At 39.1% G+C, this 20,411-nt stretch overlaps 2 protein-coding genes across 4 annotated transcripts in view; both read left to right on the top strand.

Moving 5' to 3' along the window:
• ptpn5 (protein tyrosine phosphatase non-receptor type 5) overlaps positions 1-3,455 on the top strand; it is a 29,090-nt gene extending 25,635 nt beyond the window's left edge. For both annotated transcript variants that reach the window (XM_077568934.1, XM_077568935.1), the window contains exon 14: positions 52-3,455. In XM_077568934.1, the coding sequence (XP_077425060.1) occupies positions 52-145 (94 nt within the window). In that variant the 3' untranslated portion in view covers positions 146-3,455. The remainder of the gene's footprint in view (positions 1-51) is intronic.
• Positions 3,456-6,720: 3,265 nt separating this feature from the next.
• The window catches only part of dusp8a (dual specificity phosphatase 8a), a 45,334-nt gene continuing 31,643 nt past the window's right edge, over positions 6,721-20,411 (top strand). Inside the window, exons 1-3 of one of the 2 annotated variants that reach the window (XM_077568267.1) lie at positions 6,721-7,065; positions 7,193-7,294; positions 13,540-13,923. In XM_077568267.1, coding sequence (XP_077424393.1) covers positions 13,687-13,923 — 237 coding nt within the window. In that variant the 5' untranslated portion in view covers positions 6,721-7,065; positions 7,193-7,294; positions 13,540-13,686. The remainder of the gene's footprint in view (positions 7,066-7,192; positions 7,295-13,539; positions 13,924-20,411) is intronic. The other variant, XM_077568266.1, reaches the window with a different exon arrangement.

Below are 20,411 nucleotides of genomic sequence, written 5' to 3'. Positions count from 1 at the left end.
ACATTTAAAATGAAACAGTATGTAACTCATTGTACAATGTGTGTTTGTCAGGGGCGGGATGATCCAGACATGTGAGCAGTACCAGTTTGTGCATCACGTCCTGAGCCTGTATGAAAAGCAGCTGTCTCACGCCTCCGAAGAGTAGTGCTCGCACTAAGGCCACGCCCACACCGAGACACACCACTGTACACTCTACCGCTTCTGGCGGTATGCACCACTGTACCAAGCATCATGTCATGTGTCACCCTTTAAAAAAAAAAAAGGTCACATCATTATCTTTATCCATCACAGACTTGCTCAGGCAGGATTCTTGAATAGAAACCTGTACTTATTCACACTTCCCTAATAATATAGCAAGCATGTCAATTGCTACATAATAATCCTTACCACCCCAAAATGTTCTCATTTGCCATACTGAGGTTATCACATTTATTTGCATGACAGACTCATGAGCAAGCATCAGTTTCAACCTGGACTGATGTGAGCATTGAGGGTTAAAACGCCAGGAATTTTCATAGATGGAAACTTTATAGGGGCTTAATTTGAATTAATAGGAATGAGTAAGAACCCACCTGAATAAATGAGAATTCATTCGATTTTTTTTTTATTACTTTACCTGCATTTGTCTCAGTTTGCTGCCAGTTGCTGGTCAATTCTTCCAAAGTTTTTATGAAGTTAAACGAGCCCTACAACACCACAGCATGACATTCACGTTAAAGGGGAAGTCAACCCAAAACATCTCTTAAAGGATCTTTGTGGTTTGTCACTTTTTTACTGTCTCCTCTTGCCCAAAGCATAACTGCAGCATCTGTATCAAGCTCGCTCATGGTGCTGCGTGCGAGTACGTGCATGATCTTAATTTCACGCCACATGACGTCACCCTCCACCACTCCACCCCTCCCCGAAGAAACTGTAGAGGTCCAGATCCGCACACTCTACTATAAAGGGAAGATAAAAGCTGATAGGTGCAGTCAGAGTAAAACAATCAGGGCTCTTCATACTTATCTGGGCATTGGTGGAGCATGCATGATGGAGAAAAAGCTTTAATATTACCTTTTTAAACGGCACAATGCACCTTTAACGTTAATATGTTCTATGCAGCCCCACTAGTCTAAATACGGTATTCTGGTTAATATTGTTGATATTGCTTTAGCGGAATATGAGTTCAGCAGCAGCAAAATCCTGCAGTTTTTATCATTAACAGAAGGCAGCCATTTTGCCACTTGCTGTCGAGTGAAAATGACGTCACAGTTGCTCAGGTCTCAAGTAACAACCAATCACAGCTCAGCTTTAGACAGGTGAGCTGTGATTGGTTGCTGTCTAAGTCCTGAGCAACTGTGACATCATCTTATGCTGCATTCGAGTATGGTCGGATATATCCGAGTTGTTTTTTCCCAATTCCGACCAGAAAGCATTTGAGGCGAAAGTAAACAACCAAAATGGCGGATAGTGATAAATTGTTTTTCATTTTGGTCCTCAAAACTCATTTTGACCTCCAGCAAACTTACCTCCTCGCAATTTTGCTTCTTATTTCATAAGCATTCCATACAGTTGAGTTGTTCACCGTATAATTTCATGCAGGGAAATAGCGGCATACTGTCACGTACGTTGTGGTACGTGAAGTTATGTCAAATATTTATGAATGAAGAAAGCTATGTAGTTTTATACTCGAGTAAATCGTAGCGTGACGTGACTGGCGTCGGGGTCCTTTTTTCCCTCCGACTTCGCAAGAGGAATTTACCAGTTCAAGGGGGCGTTCTCGTGCACACATCCTGGTTTGAACTCAGAAAAGTCCGACTTCCGACCATCCTCAAATGGAGCGTTAAGTTGAAAGCATTTGAGATGGATAAAAATGGCTAGCTTTTGCTTCATAACTCATATTCCACAAATGTAAAATTAATCAGAAAGTCCTGTTTAGACTATTGAGGTCACATGTAACATATTATTGTCAAGAAATGCTTAAGGTTGACTTCCCCTTTAAATATGGGCTGGTAAACTTTTTCCATCACATGATTATGATTTTAAAGAGGCACGCACACATAGAGACACAAGGCCTGTTTCTGCATGTGATGCATTCAGGAGCCACCTCATCTTCAGGTTGCATGGTGCTAAGTGTTCCTTCAAGGCATGTGCAATGTAATGGAACAAAGGAATGTAAAACAGTTAGGTTATTATTGAACTAATTAGGATTTTTGTGCAACCTACAGTACACTAGATCTACCACGCTGCCTGTGCAATTCTTATGGTTCATGATGTTTACGGTGAACACCACACGTGTTAAGGCCACATCGACAAAATATCTGACTTCACAGAGCCGGCGAGTTTGAGAGGGACCTGCAATTAGAACCAATTGCTATGTTCAAAAACATCTCACTCGCTTGTAAATGTCTCATTTCTATTGTACTCCTCAGAGTCACTTACTCTGTGATGACTCTGCTCGCAATCTCAATCGTAGCTTAAACACATGCATAAAGCAAGACGCCCATGATTGTTGTATAGACAGGTCAAGCCTAATCTGTATGAAGCACAATAGAACAACTAAAGTTGTCTCTCTTATGTTCAGCTGTAAAGCCCCCCCCCCCCCCCCCCCCCGTATTGTTTAATGGATTGCATGTGCTGTATGGGACTACATCCGTAGGTCCACAATCAAAGCGACGTGATTGGTTGTCCTGCTTTTTGTTGTGTAAAATGGCGTTAAAAGCCTACTCACTATATTGCTTGCTCTCAGCCAATGCTTTTGATACAATTTGCTTTTTGTGAAACCAACCAGAGATATTTTTAGAACATTTTGATACAATCCTTTTGTGTAGATGCCTTGTGTACATTTCCATTTCCATTATGATGTACATACATAGGTCATACTGTGAATTCTGAAAAACATCCATTTTTATTGCAAGATCGAAGGCAGAACAAAATGTGACAAGCTAACCTACAGTACACAAAAATGAAATTATGTTCAGTCTTAAGTAGTATTATGTTTTGCTTTATAGCTTTGCTTTAATATGCTTTGCTATGTGTATGTTTTTATTGTTTTCTCAGAAAATTTTACCTCAGACTGAGTAACACAGTCTCCACTGCAGTCCATCGTTGACTCTCAAACACATCAAAATTAATTGCTATGTGCAAGGCAGCTAAAATAGTTCAGACATACATATTTTTCCGTAAAAAATAAACATTTATGTTGTTGGGACAATAGAATTGAAAGTGTAGATTTCAGCATAAAAAAATAGTCTGTTATTTTAAATACTGCTCTGATTATGTTCATTGAAATTCATAAAAAAAATGTTTTGCTTGTTTACAATGCTTACATGATCTCATTGTGAGAATAAAGGAAGAAATAATAAATAATAGCAAAATAGTAAAAATACAGTAAACCAGCAATCAGTATTCCTTTCCTCTGCAACAGTATTGCTTTAAGTTTGTGAGTTTTTGCAAATAAAAGCCGATTTTCATCAGCCTGTTTTGCTATCTATTGGTTTTTACTCCTATGTAAATACCCATATAGCCACTAATCAACTCAATTTTTGTGAAAGTTCTTCACCGAGACAGTTGTACAACAATGGTGCAATTAAACAGAAGTGCCACTAGATGTCAGTGTATGAAAATATAAAAATTAGTAAGCGTCACACTGCACCATCAACCAGCTCGTCACTTGCTAACGACATCTTGATGTGCTCGATTCCGATTTAGTACTTTAATATTTATTTATTTATTTACTTATTTATCCATCCACGCCTGCATAGTGATTTCATATACAGTTGTATTATTGTGTTGTGTGTTTATCTCTTGTGTCGCATTTCCTTGTAACCTAACAAGTATGTTTTTGGAATGTGGGAAGAATACCCAAAAAAACCCACGCAAGCATGGGGAGACCATGGTAATTACACACAGTTAGGCCTGAGACGAAATTGGAACCCCAAACCTCAGAACTGCAAGGCAGATATGCTAATCACTCAGAAAAGTTAATATATCAAGAAACGTGAATTAATCAGTTAAAGTAATCTTATGTTGATAAATGTTGGGATTTCTCTGCATCAGCTTCAGGGGTCGTTATAGAAAACAAGACATAAATAAAGACGCTCACAATTGCCATATATATATATATATATATATATATATATATATATATATATATATATATATATATATATATATATATATATATATATATATATATATATATATATATATGGCAATTAGGCCCAGTGACCACAAGTGGGCTCCCAAGAGCAATTAAAAATAATTTGAGCCTGATCTTTTCTTGTTTTCTTTTTCAAGTATATGAGAAATATTAACCAGAGTAACATCCATCCATTCATTCATTTTCCATACAGCTTCCTTCCTCTCACTAGTGGGTGAGCTGGTGCCTATCGCAGTTGACATTGGGCAAGAGGCAGGACCTGTGAACTGGTCGCCTGCCAGTTGCAGGGTTCATATACACAACCATTCACATTCACGTTTTTAGGTATTTAAGAACGATTCACAGTCTTCAAAAAACCTAATATGAATGTTTTTGGAATGTGGGAGTACAGCAGAAACTGCCCAAGTCCTAAGAACTGTAAACTGCTAACCACTCTTCTTCTGCTACACAGTAACAAAAACAAGTTAAATAGTTAATTAAGATAGCTTATTTAGATTTTTCTTTAATCAATGCTTATCACATTTTCACATTGTTTTTCAATTATTTATGCAACTTTATTCATTTGTTGTTGTTTTTTACCATTTTGACACCTTTGCTTCAAGTTTTTTATAGGTGTAGTTTGCGTTGAGATTGCATGTACCGTCAGCCCTGACTAAAGTTACACCCATTACGAATATGCATGCAACATGCAGCAGCTCTACATACAATGTGCACTGTGTACAAGCCGACATGTTAGCCTGACTGCTACAATGGTAGCATAGCTTATTCACATTGAAAAGTTGCCATACATGAAATGCTACCGGTTTGATTCGTATTTTGGAAATTGCAATCAATTATAAATAGAATTGAGTTGATGATAACACGACGAGAACAAAGACTTTGGCGGCCGCATAGGATATCACCATTACAGATATGTATCCTTTATATGTCCTGAGGGCAGTTCAGTTCCTTCATTTTAACTTTTGTTGCTAACCGGAGTTCAACAATCTGCCCACGGCAAGGCTGCGTGCTGGAGCCAAAATTGTGAGACTGAGCGTGTGTGAGAGAGTGCACGTTTGTGGCATTCATAGAAAAAAGATGACACATTATTCATTCATGCCCTCTGTCTCGACAGTCTCTGTTTGGTAAGTTTTGTCGTGCCGCGGCATGTTTAGAAATAATCATAAGGAATTAAGTTAGAGGCATAAAATAGAGCCAGAGAGAGATGATTTTCCCATTCTTTTAAAGGGGAAGTTAACCCCCCCAAAAATATTTTCAATATATTCAATGCAGCCTCACTAGTCTAACTGATTAATATTGTGCTTGTAGAAAATTAATAAATCAGCAAAATCCATCTCATTTTATCCATCTCAGGGGGGAGGCCATTTTGCCACTGACTGTCAACTGAAAATGACGTCACAGTTGCTCAGGGCTCAAGTAATGACCAATCACAGTTCACCTGTTTTGAGCCGTGATTACCCTTTAAAGAGACATTGTGTAATTTTTGCAGAATGAATTGCCATCTATTGGTGAACTAATAAAATGCAACATCCTAAGTTCCAACTGTGTGCATTTTGAAGCACATACGTCTGCACAGAGACCACACTTTGCAAGCCTATACCACCAATGAATATGTTCCATATCTGTAGCAGAAAGATGGTGACGAATCAGGCAACTTCCTATTAGGAGGCACGGCACGGCCTGTGTAGTATAAATTACTAGACCTATGATTACTGTCTGTGTATATATATATATATATATACATGTATATTCATGGGCTAGAACATATTTTTTATGTGCATATTATAAAAATTAATAGAGGTTATTTTTTGAATTAATTAACTTTTTTTTATTTGTATCGAAAATTCTGCATGGTCTCTATAATGTATAATATGATATTCTACTGTCAGGTCATACAGACAGTTTCAAGATATATGCCTCTTTTTCTTTTTCTTTGAGACTTGTAAGTATTTCCTGATTATTTAATCATTTATTTATTTATCTATTTATTTATTTACTGTGATGTTATTTTGTCTGGCACTTAATTGTTGTTGCCGTTTTTTTTAAAGCAAAAATATATATTTTTATATATATATATATATATATATATATATATATATATATATATATATATATATATATATATATATATATATATATATATATATAATTATACGTTCTCAAGGGAAATTTAACAATATCATGATCAATAATATTATCATAGTCAGATTTTTCTTTGGACCGCCATGGAGGTGTTGTTTTGTGTAAGAATGACAGTGAAAGACAAGCGAGGATTTTTTCAAATCACAACGTACGCTTATGTCACTGAATGAAGAACACATATATGTTTTCTCTCATCGAAAAGTGTTGGTGGATGTAATCATCTGTCAACAGCGTTACTTATTACCGAGACATTACACTCGTCACCCATAAAAACGCTTGTCCACTTTGTAATAAAGATAAATAAATAAATAAAAAAGTCGGGCAGGCCCTTTAATCCGTGTCTTTGACGTCATTCAGCCCTCGAGACGCACGCGCTGATTGGCTGGATGTGACGTAACCTCATATTTTCCTATTTTTTTCTCTCCCTGACTACTAAACCATGACCTCATCGCGTTAGTTGAAGAAAGCGCTAAAGTGTACCTTTTGTAACTACCCCCACACCCCTTTTAACCAACACACATAGCTAGCTGGCTAGAGAACGTATCAGTCGCTTTATTTCTTTAGCATTTCTTATTTTATTTATTTATTTTTTACAAAAACAATTAAATGGTAAGCTGCGCTCTCATGTGCGGCTCGCTCCTGGCGCTGTCACCCCGTGTCAGCTGCGCTGTGCCCCGGGACACCGGCGGCCACGAGCGGCCAAACTCATGACGACCCCACCGGTGTCCCCCTCGTCGCACGGAAGCCATTCAATGACTGCCGGACCCCGACAGCAGCTCCAGGTAAGGGGCGTGTGTGTTGTGTCGCACAGCACAATGCTAGCTCCAGTTAGCCTCTGTTAGCTGGGTGTTCTTAACCCCCCTCCCCTTCCTTTCCTATCCTCCCCCCTCCTCTCACATCCACTGTCAGTGCGCGCGTGCGTCTCCTTCGATGGGAATTAATCACGCTCAAAATGATCGCCTCGTTTGTTGTTGGATAGAAATTATTCGATTAACAGCCGCAGGATGCAAGGTAAGAGCAGCAGCCTTCCTATTTTAGAGCACACTAATGCTTTTTTTTTTTTTTTTTTTTAAACCAGAAGCTGTTAATGGCATGTGTTACATTGCATGCGGACATAACCACGCGTCATAACAAGCAGGTTCCCTCTATGTGAACCATTGACAAAGCCGTCTACTGCGGTGGAAATCATAACAACTTCAATCGCCCTATGCTGAATTTTGTGAAGGTCGATTTATTACAATGGCCGCAAATCCCCCATCCTTGCAAACTATTTTGTCACACAGGCCTATGATCCATTTATTTGTGTATGTTTCCAAAGGTTGCGAATGCACGCTTTGCCGTTAGAACAGCAAAGTAGATGGATTGTATTTAATTAATAATATGCCATTAATGTGATTAATATCAAATGTAATGATTAGCATTTGCTGCGGAAAAACATGCACTTTCAAGTAGCATAGATCCGTTTTTGAGCAGCAGTTTTTGGAATTCATAGTTGTATTTTGAAACAAACCCACAGGTTTATTAACAAAATGTACAGGAGCCAATGCAAGTGCCATTGCAAATACAATACTAGCATTCTGCCTATATTGTCTATAAATAATCAACATACACATGCAGAAACATCTGTCAGTGTGACCATGTTGCAGTGCACATCTTTGCTACTGAAATCCATAACCACAAACCTTCTGTCTTAATATATCTCTGCCCACCTCTATCTATCTATCTATCTATCTATCTATCTATCTATCTATCTATCTATCTATCTATCTATCTATCTATCTATCTATCTATCTATCTATCTATCTATCTATTTTAGGGGTTAATGTCAAAAGTTAAGCATTAACTTTGGAGAATAATTTCAATTATGTAAAAAAAAATGGTTGCGGTTAAGAAAATGGATTGATGTATTCAAGGATCAAGGAAAGCTATTAGAACGGACTTCTAAATACATCTAAATACTTTCTATGTAATTATTTCACACAAATTCCAAGATTTTACTCAAGTGAATATCTGTTGCAAGCTTTGTAAATATTAGATGTGGGAAAAAAAGTACAATTAATCATGATTAATTATGGAAAATTGTGTGATTAATTAGTTATATTAAATATGCATATATATTAGGGCTGCAAGTTGTAACTAATGATCATTTTGATAATCGATTATCCTGTCGCTTATTTTGTTGCATGTCAACATGTCAGAACAGGAGGCAAAAATGTTGATTGTTGTTTTCAAAAGTCAAAGTAGTTTGTAAATGTTTTGTTTTGATTCAAATTGTCAAAGTTATTCATTCTGTATTCATGGAGAACTACAAAAATGTGAGATTGTTATGTGGAGAAGTTCAAATGTTGAATATTTGGACTTTTTTTTTATTGATAAAGGACTCTAAAAGATTAATCAATTGTCAAAATAATTCTTACTTAATTTGATAATCGATTAGGTGTCATTTGATTGTTTTGCATGCCATAGGCCTATATATATATATATATATATATATATATATATATATATATATATATATATATACATATATATATATATATATATATATATATATATATATAACAAAAAGTTGCATTCGTTTTCTAATGCAAACATTTCAGTGTTTGTTCGAAAGCCAAATGTTTTTTTTTTTTTTTTTACACCATTCATATTAAATCAACCAACATTGATGACCACTTACAATCAAATAATCTGCTTCTAAATGTATACTATGTGATTTGTAGTATTAATTCTTTGCAAACTGCATTATTTGGTTTGTTTCCTCGCCAATATTATCGACAGTCACGAGGCTGGACTTATTTTGAAGGCGACTGCACACACAACACATTAAAGACTAATCGACCCTACAAGTGGTTGTGATCTTCACCATCAACTGAGCGTCATATTGTGAAACAAAGAACCGGCTAACGTCATCCGACAGACTGGCCACAGGAAATGTTGTGCATGAGTTAATGAATAACCTGCATGGTGTTACATCAGCGTTGGCTACCCTCCAGTTGTTTCCTCATTGATGCCTTCGATGGCGATATTTACATTTTACCAACAGTATTGATTGACTTCTTCTAAAGTTTACTTCCTAAAAAGTGTGTGCTATCTGATTACTAGTTGAAGAATTAAATTCATTATACATGACTTCAAAAGCCTTTTTGCGGTTGGACTGGACCAAAAGTAATCAATGAAATGGATAAAGATGGCCTTAATTTTACAGTGAGATTTTTATGATTTAATTGAAAATGCTTGTTTGTTGTTGTTTTTTTTTGTCATCTTGCTGTTGAGTTACAATTAGGTTCCGAAGTATCGAGACTCGATTTTTGCTTTTATATAGTGTATTTGAAATAAAACAATATGTAGAATGTAAAGAGTAGCATCTTTAATTTAAGGTGTTTTACATAATTCTGGCATTTGACTTGGGGAATTATGTGGGCCTATCTCCAACAGTCATTTTGCATCCTAAAAGAGGAATGCCATGCTTGGTTGGGATGTGCCTCGAACTAAGAACTGAGGCTCGAGCGGCCTTATCTAGCCTGTTTGCATGAACTGATGACGCCTGCTCAGATGATCTTCAAAGATGACCAGAACAGAACAATAGCAATCAATTCACTATCCTGAGAACACAATCATCAAGTAGATGAATGGGGATATTCACAGCATCTTGGTTGTTTGGTTTTAATTTCATAGAATGGCAAAGTCATACAAACTCATGGTTGTCTGAAAACTGATTTTTCTGATTTTCTGATTTTTCTCAAGTGGCTTGGCAGTTCCAGTTCTGTCAGGAAGTTTAGATATTCAAATTAGCCAACGAGGGCTAATTAAAGTAAAGATGAACCAGTTGTTCTGGTTCTTGTGCCTGTTCTCAAGGTTGAACTACAATGCTGACTTGACAACCGTGTCCACCCTGTAAACATCAAGGGGAAAGGGAGGCTAAAGAACAAGGAATAATGCAACTTGCTTGGTGATGAGCTAGCTTAATTGTCTGTACCATCACCCTCCCCACAGCCTTCCATCACCCCAGCTGGACTGTCTCTATGGCAACAGCAGAATCTGCTTCGGGCCTGCAAACTCTCATTCTGCTCCATCTTGCCTCAGCATGTTTTCCTCAGTTTCCGATTCCCAGCTAGCTGCTCACTCTTTCCTCCTTTAGCTTGAAGAGCACGTTTGTTTTGGTTTGCGTTTTCTATCCTAACACTTCATTATGGAGGAGACTAATGATTAGATCAGTTTGGGCTCTGTCATAGTCCATCAACGTATTTTTCTCTTGCCTCTACTTCTTCCTGTATTCTTCCCTCTCGTCCAAGCAAACAGGCTCCTCTGCGCACACAGGCATGACATTAGCAACGATGCGGTGCACCTCGTATAAAGCAGCCCACTCCTCCCATCCCTGTTTTCTGCACAAAAGCTGGGAAGAGATGGATGCAGGAGGCAGGACGGTCACTGGGAGAAAACCATTAGACTTACACAGCATCAGACGTTGTGCTCAGTATTAGGCATTCAGGACAAACACACTTTTGGAAGCTGTGCTTTTTTTTAGCTGCTTGGCTGAGCTTTGCATCATCATGTAAGGTATGCTTTATGTCAAGAACAGGCAGGCAGGTTGTATCGTAGCAGGGGGGTCTGCTTTGGGGGTGTAATGACTTTGCAGCAAGCTAATGAGTTTTCTGTGTCGTAGCCATATGTTTATGATGTTGACAATTTTGGATCTCACTTCATTCTACAACAGGCAGTTCTCCAAGCAACATGCTGTCGAAGGACAATTTTTTTTCTGTGTTTAACTAACATTGAGCTATTTTTGAGGAGAAGATGGGACGTTTACATCAGTTTGTCACATTTTAATCATGTGCAAATAACACGGAAGTAGTTTTTTTTCAGTGTTGTATTTGCAAGCAATTGGGATTGAGAGGTTTTGATGTCACGTTTGGCTCTGCAACACGTGTGCATGTCTTGATGGCAGCCTGCAGGCGTCATGTCTTTCTGTTGTGTCATACTTCACCACTCCCTTACCTTAAGATGGCTTAGCTGCATTTGGCGGAAGAAATGACAAATGCTTTTCTCTGGCTGTGGATCTGAAGCCAGGGCTCGAGACTGTGACCAATATGCTCGCAAATGCGACCAACTTTTCAGTGGGTGCTGGTAAAAATGTCATCCGGTTGCACTAAGTGCTGTTCGGTTATTCAGAGCGTCACAAAAAAGTAAGCGTCAGGCTACAGATGGAAACAATTCACGTGTACGCGCTGCTGGTTTATAACATAGGATGCGTTTGGAGCTTGGGTTGTCTTGACTCGGAAGGCGTTCTTCTTCTGCTGCTTCTAGTAGCAGCAAAAGAAGAACATCTTCCGTTTTCAAGGCAAAGCGAGCGTAAGGGAAATAAATTACGGTCATGTTGTTTTCCGGCTTGTGTTACATAAAAAACTTGTTTTCCGTTTTTAAATTTCCAATTTTTAAACGGTAAATGACTTATTCTTGTTCACCAAAGCCAGCAACACCAAGGTTTGGAATGTGTGTGTGTTTTTACAATACAATGTATATATCTTCAGTCACTGTCAATATTTACGTCATACCAAACAATGGTATGCTACTATAGATCAACAAATTTGGTCATGCAAATTGTAGATGGTTGCACCAGTGCTACCAGTTCAAAAGTTAGTTGAGACCTGGAAGCTGGTTGCATCTCATCTTGGCCATCTGCCACTGATCAGAAGACCTTTTCGGTTTATGCCAGATTTTGTTCATATTTACAAATGTTTTTTTCCCCATAGTATTTGTAATGATTGTTTACATATTGTCATGTTATTGTCAGCTTTACAAATATTATAATGAGGAGCCCGGACAAAGTAGGTTAACATCTGCCTGAAGAAGTTTTAATTTTGGTTCTTGGGGTATATTTGTTTTGATTTCACATGGTTGTTATATTGTAAACATGCATACAATAAATAAACATTAAACTTTTGAAAAGTAAAATAAAGTAACTTATGAAAATAAATAACTCATATACATAGGTGATTTACATGTTCAAAAAGGGGTAGGAAAAAGTATAAATGTATTGATTCTTACCCCCGGCCCAAATCTCTATATCATTATCAATACATCAACAATACTGTATTTGATATTCATATACTACTCTCAACATAAAATATAACATAATATTATGTACCATACACCATTATGCATTACGCGTTCCTGCCTCAATAATTATATTTAAATACTGTACCTATATGTTGTTAACCATAATATACTATTACCTTCCCTGTACCAGTGACCTATTTTCAAATGTGCTGTAGTTCTCATTACTGTAGATATTTTCCTCTTGGCCGTCACTACTGTCCTTTTGTGCTGGCATTACTAAACACGTAAAAAATAATAATCATTTCGATGCTCTCTGAGCTGATATCTTGTGAAATATGGTCACACATTCTAACAAAATTGTGGTGTCACAGTATGCAAAGTAGTATTTTTAGCTTTGCATTTGATCATAATGTGACAATCTATTTATTTGACTGTGGCTTTGCATTCATTTGCTAAATTATACCCTGAAGAGAAACCCCTTTCTGTTGACCCCCCCTTTCCTGTTTTTAGCCCTCTGCCTCACGTTACTCTCCCTTTTCACCTGAGGTTTAAACTTCCATTTAGGCTTCAGGGGTAAATGAGAGGAGGCCAATCTATATTTCATGACACCATGTGCCTGTGGATGAATAAACCAGCACAGCATTCACACTGACCTTCTCGCTTGCCGCCTGACATGTTGTTGTCAGGGAAGTGCCTGTGAACCCATAGAGTATTTTCTGTCAAACAAACGGTACGCAAGTTGCTGATGGTCGTGTTCAGCCCAGCGTGCTTGCACGTTGCCCCCACAAACCGCTCCATCTTCTCTGATCCGCAAATGCTGAGGAGAACATCAACCAAGAGAAGTGATCAGCAGTGACAGATTGAAAGAGGCAGTCCATCAATTTTATGAAGGGTTGAACACATGCGCACACGCACATTCACGCACACCCATGCACACACACGTACAGTAACTCACTGGCTATCATTCATGTCCAGACCTGTGCTCCAAATTCCCCCGGCTTAATTTATCTCGCTGCCGTACCAGCAACATCAGAGCAACCTTCACACACAAACGTGCATGCACATGCTAGTATTGTTGAAGTGGTCATGTATGTTGTGCCGATCTGTTATGTTGACCAACACATTTAAAAGGCAATAAAACGTCATTTTAATCTGGCTTTTGAATCTCACATAAGTATTTTCTTTTCTTTCCTCAGGCAGCGTGAATCTCTCAACACCTGCCTCGATGATCCCGTTTATCCTCTGACCCCGCCTTTTTTTGCCCGCCTCTTCCACCTCCTGCGCTGCTCCTCATCCACACACTCATCTTCGGCCCAGAGGGACCACGGCGCCCCTCCGACATCATGGCAGGGGAGAAAGGGCCAACGAAACGAAGCACCATGGACATCAAGCGCCTGGCGAGCCTCATCCAGAGAGGAACCGGGCGCTTGCTGGTGATAGACAGCAGGACCTTTTCTGAGTACAATGCGTCACATGTGCAGGGAGCCATCAACGTTTGCTGCTCCAAGCTTGTGAAGAGACGGCTGCAGCAGGATAAGGTGTCTGTCACAGAGCTACTGCAGCCCAATGGCAAAATAAAGGTGAGTTTGACGTTTAGCAAACCGTCACAGCACAACAATTGTGCATCCATTTCCAGTTATACACACATTTTCATGGGGCGTGACCTCTAGGTACATGTGATTCAAATAACCAATACACATTTTTTAAAGTGCGTCACCAAAGTCAACACAGATGCGAAATCTAATAAATGGGCATTTTAAACTAATTACTTCTTTGATTAAAGGCGAAGTCAACCTTAGACATTTCTTGACAATAATATGTTATATGTGACTTCACTAGTCTATACATGACATTCTGATTAATATTACATTTGCAGAATAAGAGTTATGAAGCAAAATCCAGCCGTTTTTTATCTATCTCAGGGGGCGGCCATTCTGCCACTTCCTGTCAACTGAAGATGACATTAATGTTGCTAAGGGCTCAAGCAGCAACCAATCACAGCTCACCTGTTTTCTGAAGTTGAGCTATGATTGGTTGTTATGTGAGACCTGAGCAACATTGATGTTATCTTCACTTGACAGCAAGTCTGCCTTGTGATATTGATAAAAACTGCAGGATTTTGCTGCTTATCTCATATTCCACTAATGCAATATTAACCAAAATACCGTATTTAAACTAGTGGGGTTGCATAGAATATATTATTGTCAAGAATTTCTTGGGGTCAAGTTAACTTTTCAAAACACAGATTGATCTTGGGAGGACACCCTGTAATGATTGGATTTACACTTACAGGCTCAATATCGCCTACCTGACGGCAAAGTTCAGATTCCAGAAAAATAATACAAGGTTTGTCAGAAAAGTTCCAAGACTGGTGTCACAAAAGATATATTTCATATCCAAACGTCAAGTTTTGCCCATTCAAAGTAATCCCTATAAAGTCAAACACGCTTTCCGAGCCTTCTCTTTCACGCCCCTTTGCACTCAACGATTCTTCAGGGATCCTTTGCAGCCCCGTCGTCACATCCTTCTTGATGTTCTCCACGTTTTTGAAACGGTTCCCCCTTGGACACGCCTTTGAGCTTAGAAAATAGTTCTCAACCAGGAACTGTCAGATGCTCAAGTCATTGTGAGCAGTTACATTGTCCTGTCCAAACTGTACAAAGCAAATGCAGAAGGACCTCTTTGTAGACCCACTGGACTTGAAAAAAAGTATAATGCTGTAGAGCTACTCCAGAACAATTACATTGAAGGGATAAAGTGTTGTTTGTCTTTTGTGACACCTGTCCTGCAACTTGTCAGACATTCTGTGTAGCTGCTTTGCCACATTTTCACATAAATAAATTGAAGAGGCAGATTTTTATTTTTTTTTCAGATCACCACCTTCACTTCACCATTTCAATCTTTGACTAGGTTTGATCGAGAAGGAGCCAAACTAAAATGCGGTACTGCCAAGAACAATGTTGTAAAATGTTTTCATAATTATTCACACTAATCTTAAGTGAGCGGAGGACAGGTTTTATGGCAATTTAGCACACAAAAAGTCGGTACTTGGATGAAGCTCATTGTTGTATTAAGGGCTAAAACCAAACTAATCCCAAGGCACTCCTGTCAACAAATATTTACCCTGCTTAAGTGCCCTCAGGCAAGTCACTGACTAGATGACTCTTCCACACCAATACTAGCCCAGCGCTACTCTACAGTATTTGTTGGACAGGCGCACGCGCGCATACTGTAGGTTTGTTGCTTTTCAGTGGCCCTGGAATTGGATCCTCTCATTTTCCATGACTTCTTCTCTGAATATGACAGCCTTTTTTCCATGTCCTGTCCGGCCGTGGCACGCTGACTCCTGTATTTTTAGTCACTGTGTGAAACTCAAGAAAGTCTGAGCGGGGAAACCTAAGCAGGGAGCGGGTGTTGTTGGTGTGTCTTGTGTTTGGGATGCTAGCCTACAGTATTGCATGACTGGACAACAACAAAGCTGGGGTTATGACACAGGAAATTCTGCCAAGTTGGTTGTGTTGTCCCTCCAAAATCTATTTTTAGTTTATTACCAAGGCCAATGATAGCTGAGTGACATTCTTAGTCTAAGGTTCATTGATTTTTTGGGGGGGATTTTTATTTTTACTTCCACGAGTCGTCCTTTCTTGGATCTTGTATTTACTGCCTTATACAAAAAATATATATATATATAAATACGTTTAGCGACGAGGAGTTGACATGACATCTCATTTGGCTTGATTGGTCAAAGTGACAAAACAAGTCTGATGTATTGCTTTAATTTTTGTTGAGATCTCCATCCGCATAATTGTTAAATGTCAGAGAATCACCTTCCACCTGCCATTTACCACCATGTTTCAGGTTATATCAATTAGTCCCAATTGGCTATATTGCAACAACTGACTCATCTCTCTACTTACCTCAAATATGCATCAAAACAACATCTATGTGTATTTCCCAGCCTCGGGTGCGAAGACTCATCCTTAAGAATGCATTTATTCACAGAATTTTTTTATTTTAATATGCATTATCAAATGACTGGTTAGTACTGGTGGACAAATTTAGACCATGAGTGAGCTTGAGTTGGGTGTGGGATGGCATTGTTCTACATGGTCCATCTCTACGTGAAGCCAAGCTGTGAAGCTCGTGAAGCCACTCAATGCTTCAAAATGTCTTCATTTTTCTCTCCTCTTCCTATCCCTATCTGGTTGTTGCCCCATTGCTGGCTTGTTATTATCCACCACCCCACTCACCCAGCAAAGAGGATAAGGCTTGCGATTAATGCGAGGCTGGATAAAGCTGGAACTAGCCGGGTGCGAGAGGAGGGCCTGACAGACCAAGACTCTTTTGTTATTGGCTAAGCATGACATCATCCCTTTTGTGTGGCCACTGGCAGACCGCGGGCCCGGCACGTGCAGACTGGCTGTGCGATGTTAATACGGGCTTCCAGCTCATCCCCAACACACACGCGCATGCACGCACACACATACACACCCTGTCCCCCCCCCCCCACCCCCCACCCCCATGGCTCTGAGCAACGCCAAGGTCCGCGTCAACCAGCCAAGGCAGCAAAGGACACCATTGTGGTTCTTTGTTAGGGAAGTGAATGCAGGAAGCCAGGAAGCGGGAGAGCGGCACTGAGGGTATTCATGGTCGGGCTGCAGCCTCTGCCACCTCCCTGACTGCCTCCCACCTTACATCCCATTGAGCTGTAATAGCCTTCATCCCCCAGGCGCTGCACTCACCCGCTTTCATAAAAGCTCCCATTGCTTCAGTTAACTGAGTTGATTGGACATCCATCCATTGGTACTCCAGCAAATCAAACCGTGCCCTCTTTCTCTCTCTTCTTTACATTCCCTCATAGTCTCGTTATGGAGGATAGCTGTCAATGTAGGTCAGAGGGGCTAAATGACAGAATTTGAGGCATGGGATGGCACATGCTTAGTCAGGAAGCCAGCTCCTCTTTCCCACTCTGACACGCTAGTTCATTCTATATAAGTGGCTAGTTTCTTGACTGAAGTGCAGCTGATCCGTTCTCCAGCCATTTTGCTGATACAGGATATTTCAAAGTTATATAGAATAGGAATACTCAATACCACTTTGTTTTTCAGACCGATACCAATACTCACTTCTTTGAGTAGTCACCGATACCAAGTACCAATACCACTAGTACTTTTGATTCATAAAATTGCCCAATAAAACAATGACATAATAATCTCAATGTACATTTTTCTTAAAAGGGAAGTCAACGTTAAACATTTCTTGACAATAATTTGTTATATGTGACCTCACTAGTTGAAACATGACATTCTGATTAATATTACAGTTGTGGAATATGATTTATGAAGCAAAATACAGACAGTATTTAGTTAGTAGTAGTTTTTATAAAACTTTGAGTATTGTGTACTTAATCGACTTGATTATTTTGAACGTTCGGGTTTACAGTGCAGGGAGCAGCCATTTTGCCATTTGGTGTTGACTAAAGATGACATCACAGTTGCTCAGGGCTCAGGCAGCGACCAATCACAGTTCACTTATTTTCTGAAGTTCAGCTGTGATTGGTTGTTACTTGAGACCTGAGCAACTGTGATGTCAATTTCACTCGAAAGCCAGTGGCAAAATGCCCGCCTTCAGATATTGATTTATTTATTTTTTTAAATGCTGGATTTTACTGCTTTACTCATATTCCGCAATATTAACCAAAATACTGTATTTAGACTAATGGGGCTGCATAGAACATATTATTGTCTAGATTTATATTTATTTATTTATTTGGGAGGGGTGGTTGACTTACCTTTGAATTTGCATGAAATTAATAGCAATTTTGTAGTTCCTGATCGTAAAACAGCCTCAAGAGCAAGAGTACCGATAGCATGAAATCAGGGCTGGTATCGGCCCGATACGATACCTGACATCGTTAATAAAAGAGTCTTAACATAATTATGGATGCAAATTTTACTCACTTGTTTACCTAAATGGATAGACAGCCTACTTGCAAGTTGCAATTACCTGATTATTGTATTATTATAAAGAGAGAAATAAGGAAAATGTAAAAAAAAAAAAAATTGTTTTAGTATAGCAGCATGGTGCTAGTGATGAGCATGTCTGTCTCACAGTCCAAAGACATGCATGTTAGGTTAATTTGGCTGCGGTGACGTTGTATTTGTTATATGTTATATGTTATATAATGTTCCAGTTCTGGGCACCAGAGATTTTTCAGTAAGTAATGTCAAGTATTTCAAAATCAACATGATACAACAGTTCCTTTTGTTATACAAGCTAGATATGCTCAAAGAAATGTAGTTGATGATTCACTATGTTGATTCTTTCGTACATTACACAATGTGGCAATCCTGGAATTTTCTGTCACGTTTTAATTGACGCCTTGTTGAAAGAAACACGTTTTTTGAGACGCGGAAATGGCGTGTTACGATCATGAGATCATAACAGATGTCAGTGTTTAAAGAGCCAGTTTGATAAAAGATATGCAGTATATAGTTCACCACAAGTTTGAAACAAAATGAGAAAAGTATTTGTTGGTGGTTTATAGAAAAGAAATATGTCTTGACGTAAGATGGAGGTCCTGGTTGAACCGGATTTGCAGCATGCGTGTTTGTGACGTGTGCATGCCTGAGATTGAGGTCTAGGAAACTTTCGTCACTATTTTTTTTAAGGAATGTTAAATAACATTACAACACTTCTGGTTATCAAACAAGTGTGAAGATGAGGTATGACATCATAACGCAAATGTAATCATACAAGCTTAGCATTAACAATTTCTCATTCTTAAACAACAAACATGCTTCCGTTTGTAAATCGTAGTAAATGTGATGCTTGGTAGACTAAGGTCTCCTGAAGTCTTGCTAGTTTTACTCTTCTTTTTCTTTTTTCTTTTTTGTACCCCCCCCCCCCCCAAAAAAAAACTAATAATAAAAAATGTAAAAATTACAAATTACAAATTACAAATTACAATTACAGGGGCAGCACAGTGGCTGACTGGTTAGCACGTCCGCCTCCCAGTGCAGAGGACGTGAGATCGAGTCCGGGCTTCGGCCTTCCTGGGTGGAGTTTGCATGTTCTCCCTGTGCTTGCATGGGTTTCACCGGGTACTCCGGTTTCCTCCCACATTCCAAAGACATGCATGGCAGGTTAATTGAACACTCCAAATTGTCCATAGGTGTGATTGTGAGTATGGTTGTTCGTCTCTGTGTGCCCTGCAATTGGCTGGCAAACAGTTCAGGGTGTACCCCGCCTACTGCCCGAAGCCAGCTGGGATAGGCTCCAGCACCCTCGCGACCCTAGTGAGGAAAAGCGGTCAAGAAAATGGATGGATGGATGAAATTACAATTACAAATTAAAATAAATAAATAAAAATTTTAAAAAAGCGCTGGGTTGTTTTCCTAACCCATTCAAAGAGGAGCTGTGGGTTTTTGAGCAATTGAGCTACTACAATGTTGAGTTAATTATTTTGAGTAATTAAAAAAAAAAACATATACTGTGTATTATTTTGACTGGTTATCATCACAACTCCATAAGAATATAAAAAAGTACAGAAGCCCCGAGACACATTCATCATTGCAATTTGTGGCAGCTGTCAGTGCCAGTCAATGACATCATCAGGCCCCGGGTCATTACAGCGGTGAGAGATTTGCGTCACACCCTGTGTGGTGGAGTCTTAAAATGACTGATCAACTGCCAGAGGAGGCGGCTTAGTATTAGCATGCAATGTACTGTAGATAATGTTAGCTGCCTGCATGGTTGGTGTTTTGGGATTGCACAAACGAGAAGCTATCATGTTGCTAGACACAAACACATGCGCATATCTCTGGTCAGGAGTCTTGCTGAGGTCGAGATGTTTCACATGCTTATAGCGGCACCCCAGTGCTCTTGTGTTATGTTCCCACAGCTACATTAGAATGCAAATGTAAACAGGCGTCATCGCAAAGATTTGAGCGTTCAGGCTTTTCCGTGTAACAGACATCAATGTGACATGTCATCACAAAGAAGTCACATTTTGTTTGGAGTTTTGTCACCTTGCAGTTAATGCAATGTTTTATACCTTTTATGTTGA

Source organism: Vanacampus margaritifer, chromosome 6, assembly GCF_051991255.1.
Source record: "Vanacampus margaritifer isolate UIUO_Vmar chromosome 6, RoL_Vmar_1.0, whole genome shotgun sequence".
In the NCBI taxonomy this organism is placed as follows: Eukaryota; Metazoa; Chordata; class Actinopteri; order Syngnathiformes; family Syngnathidae; genus Vanacampus; species Vanacampus margaritifer.
Note: the sequence above shows the minus strand (reverse complement) of the source record. Positions and strands in the feature narration are given on the sequence as shown.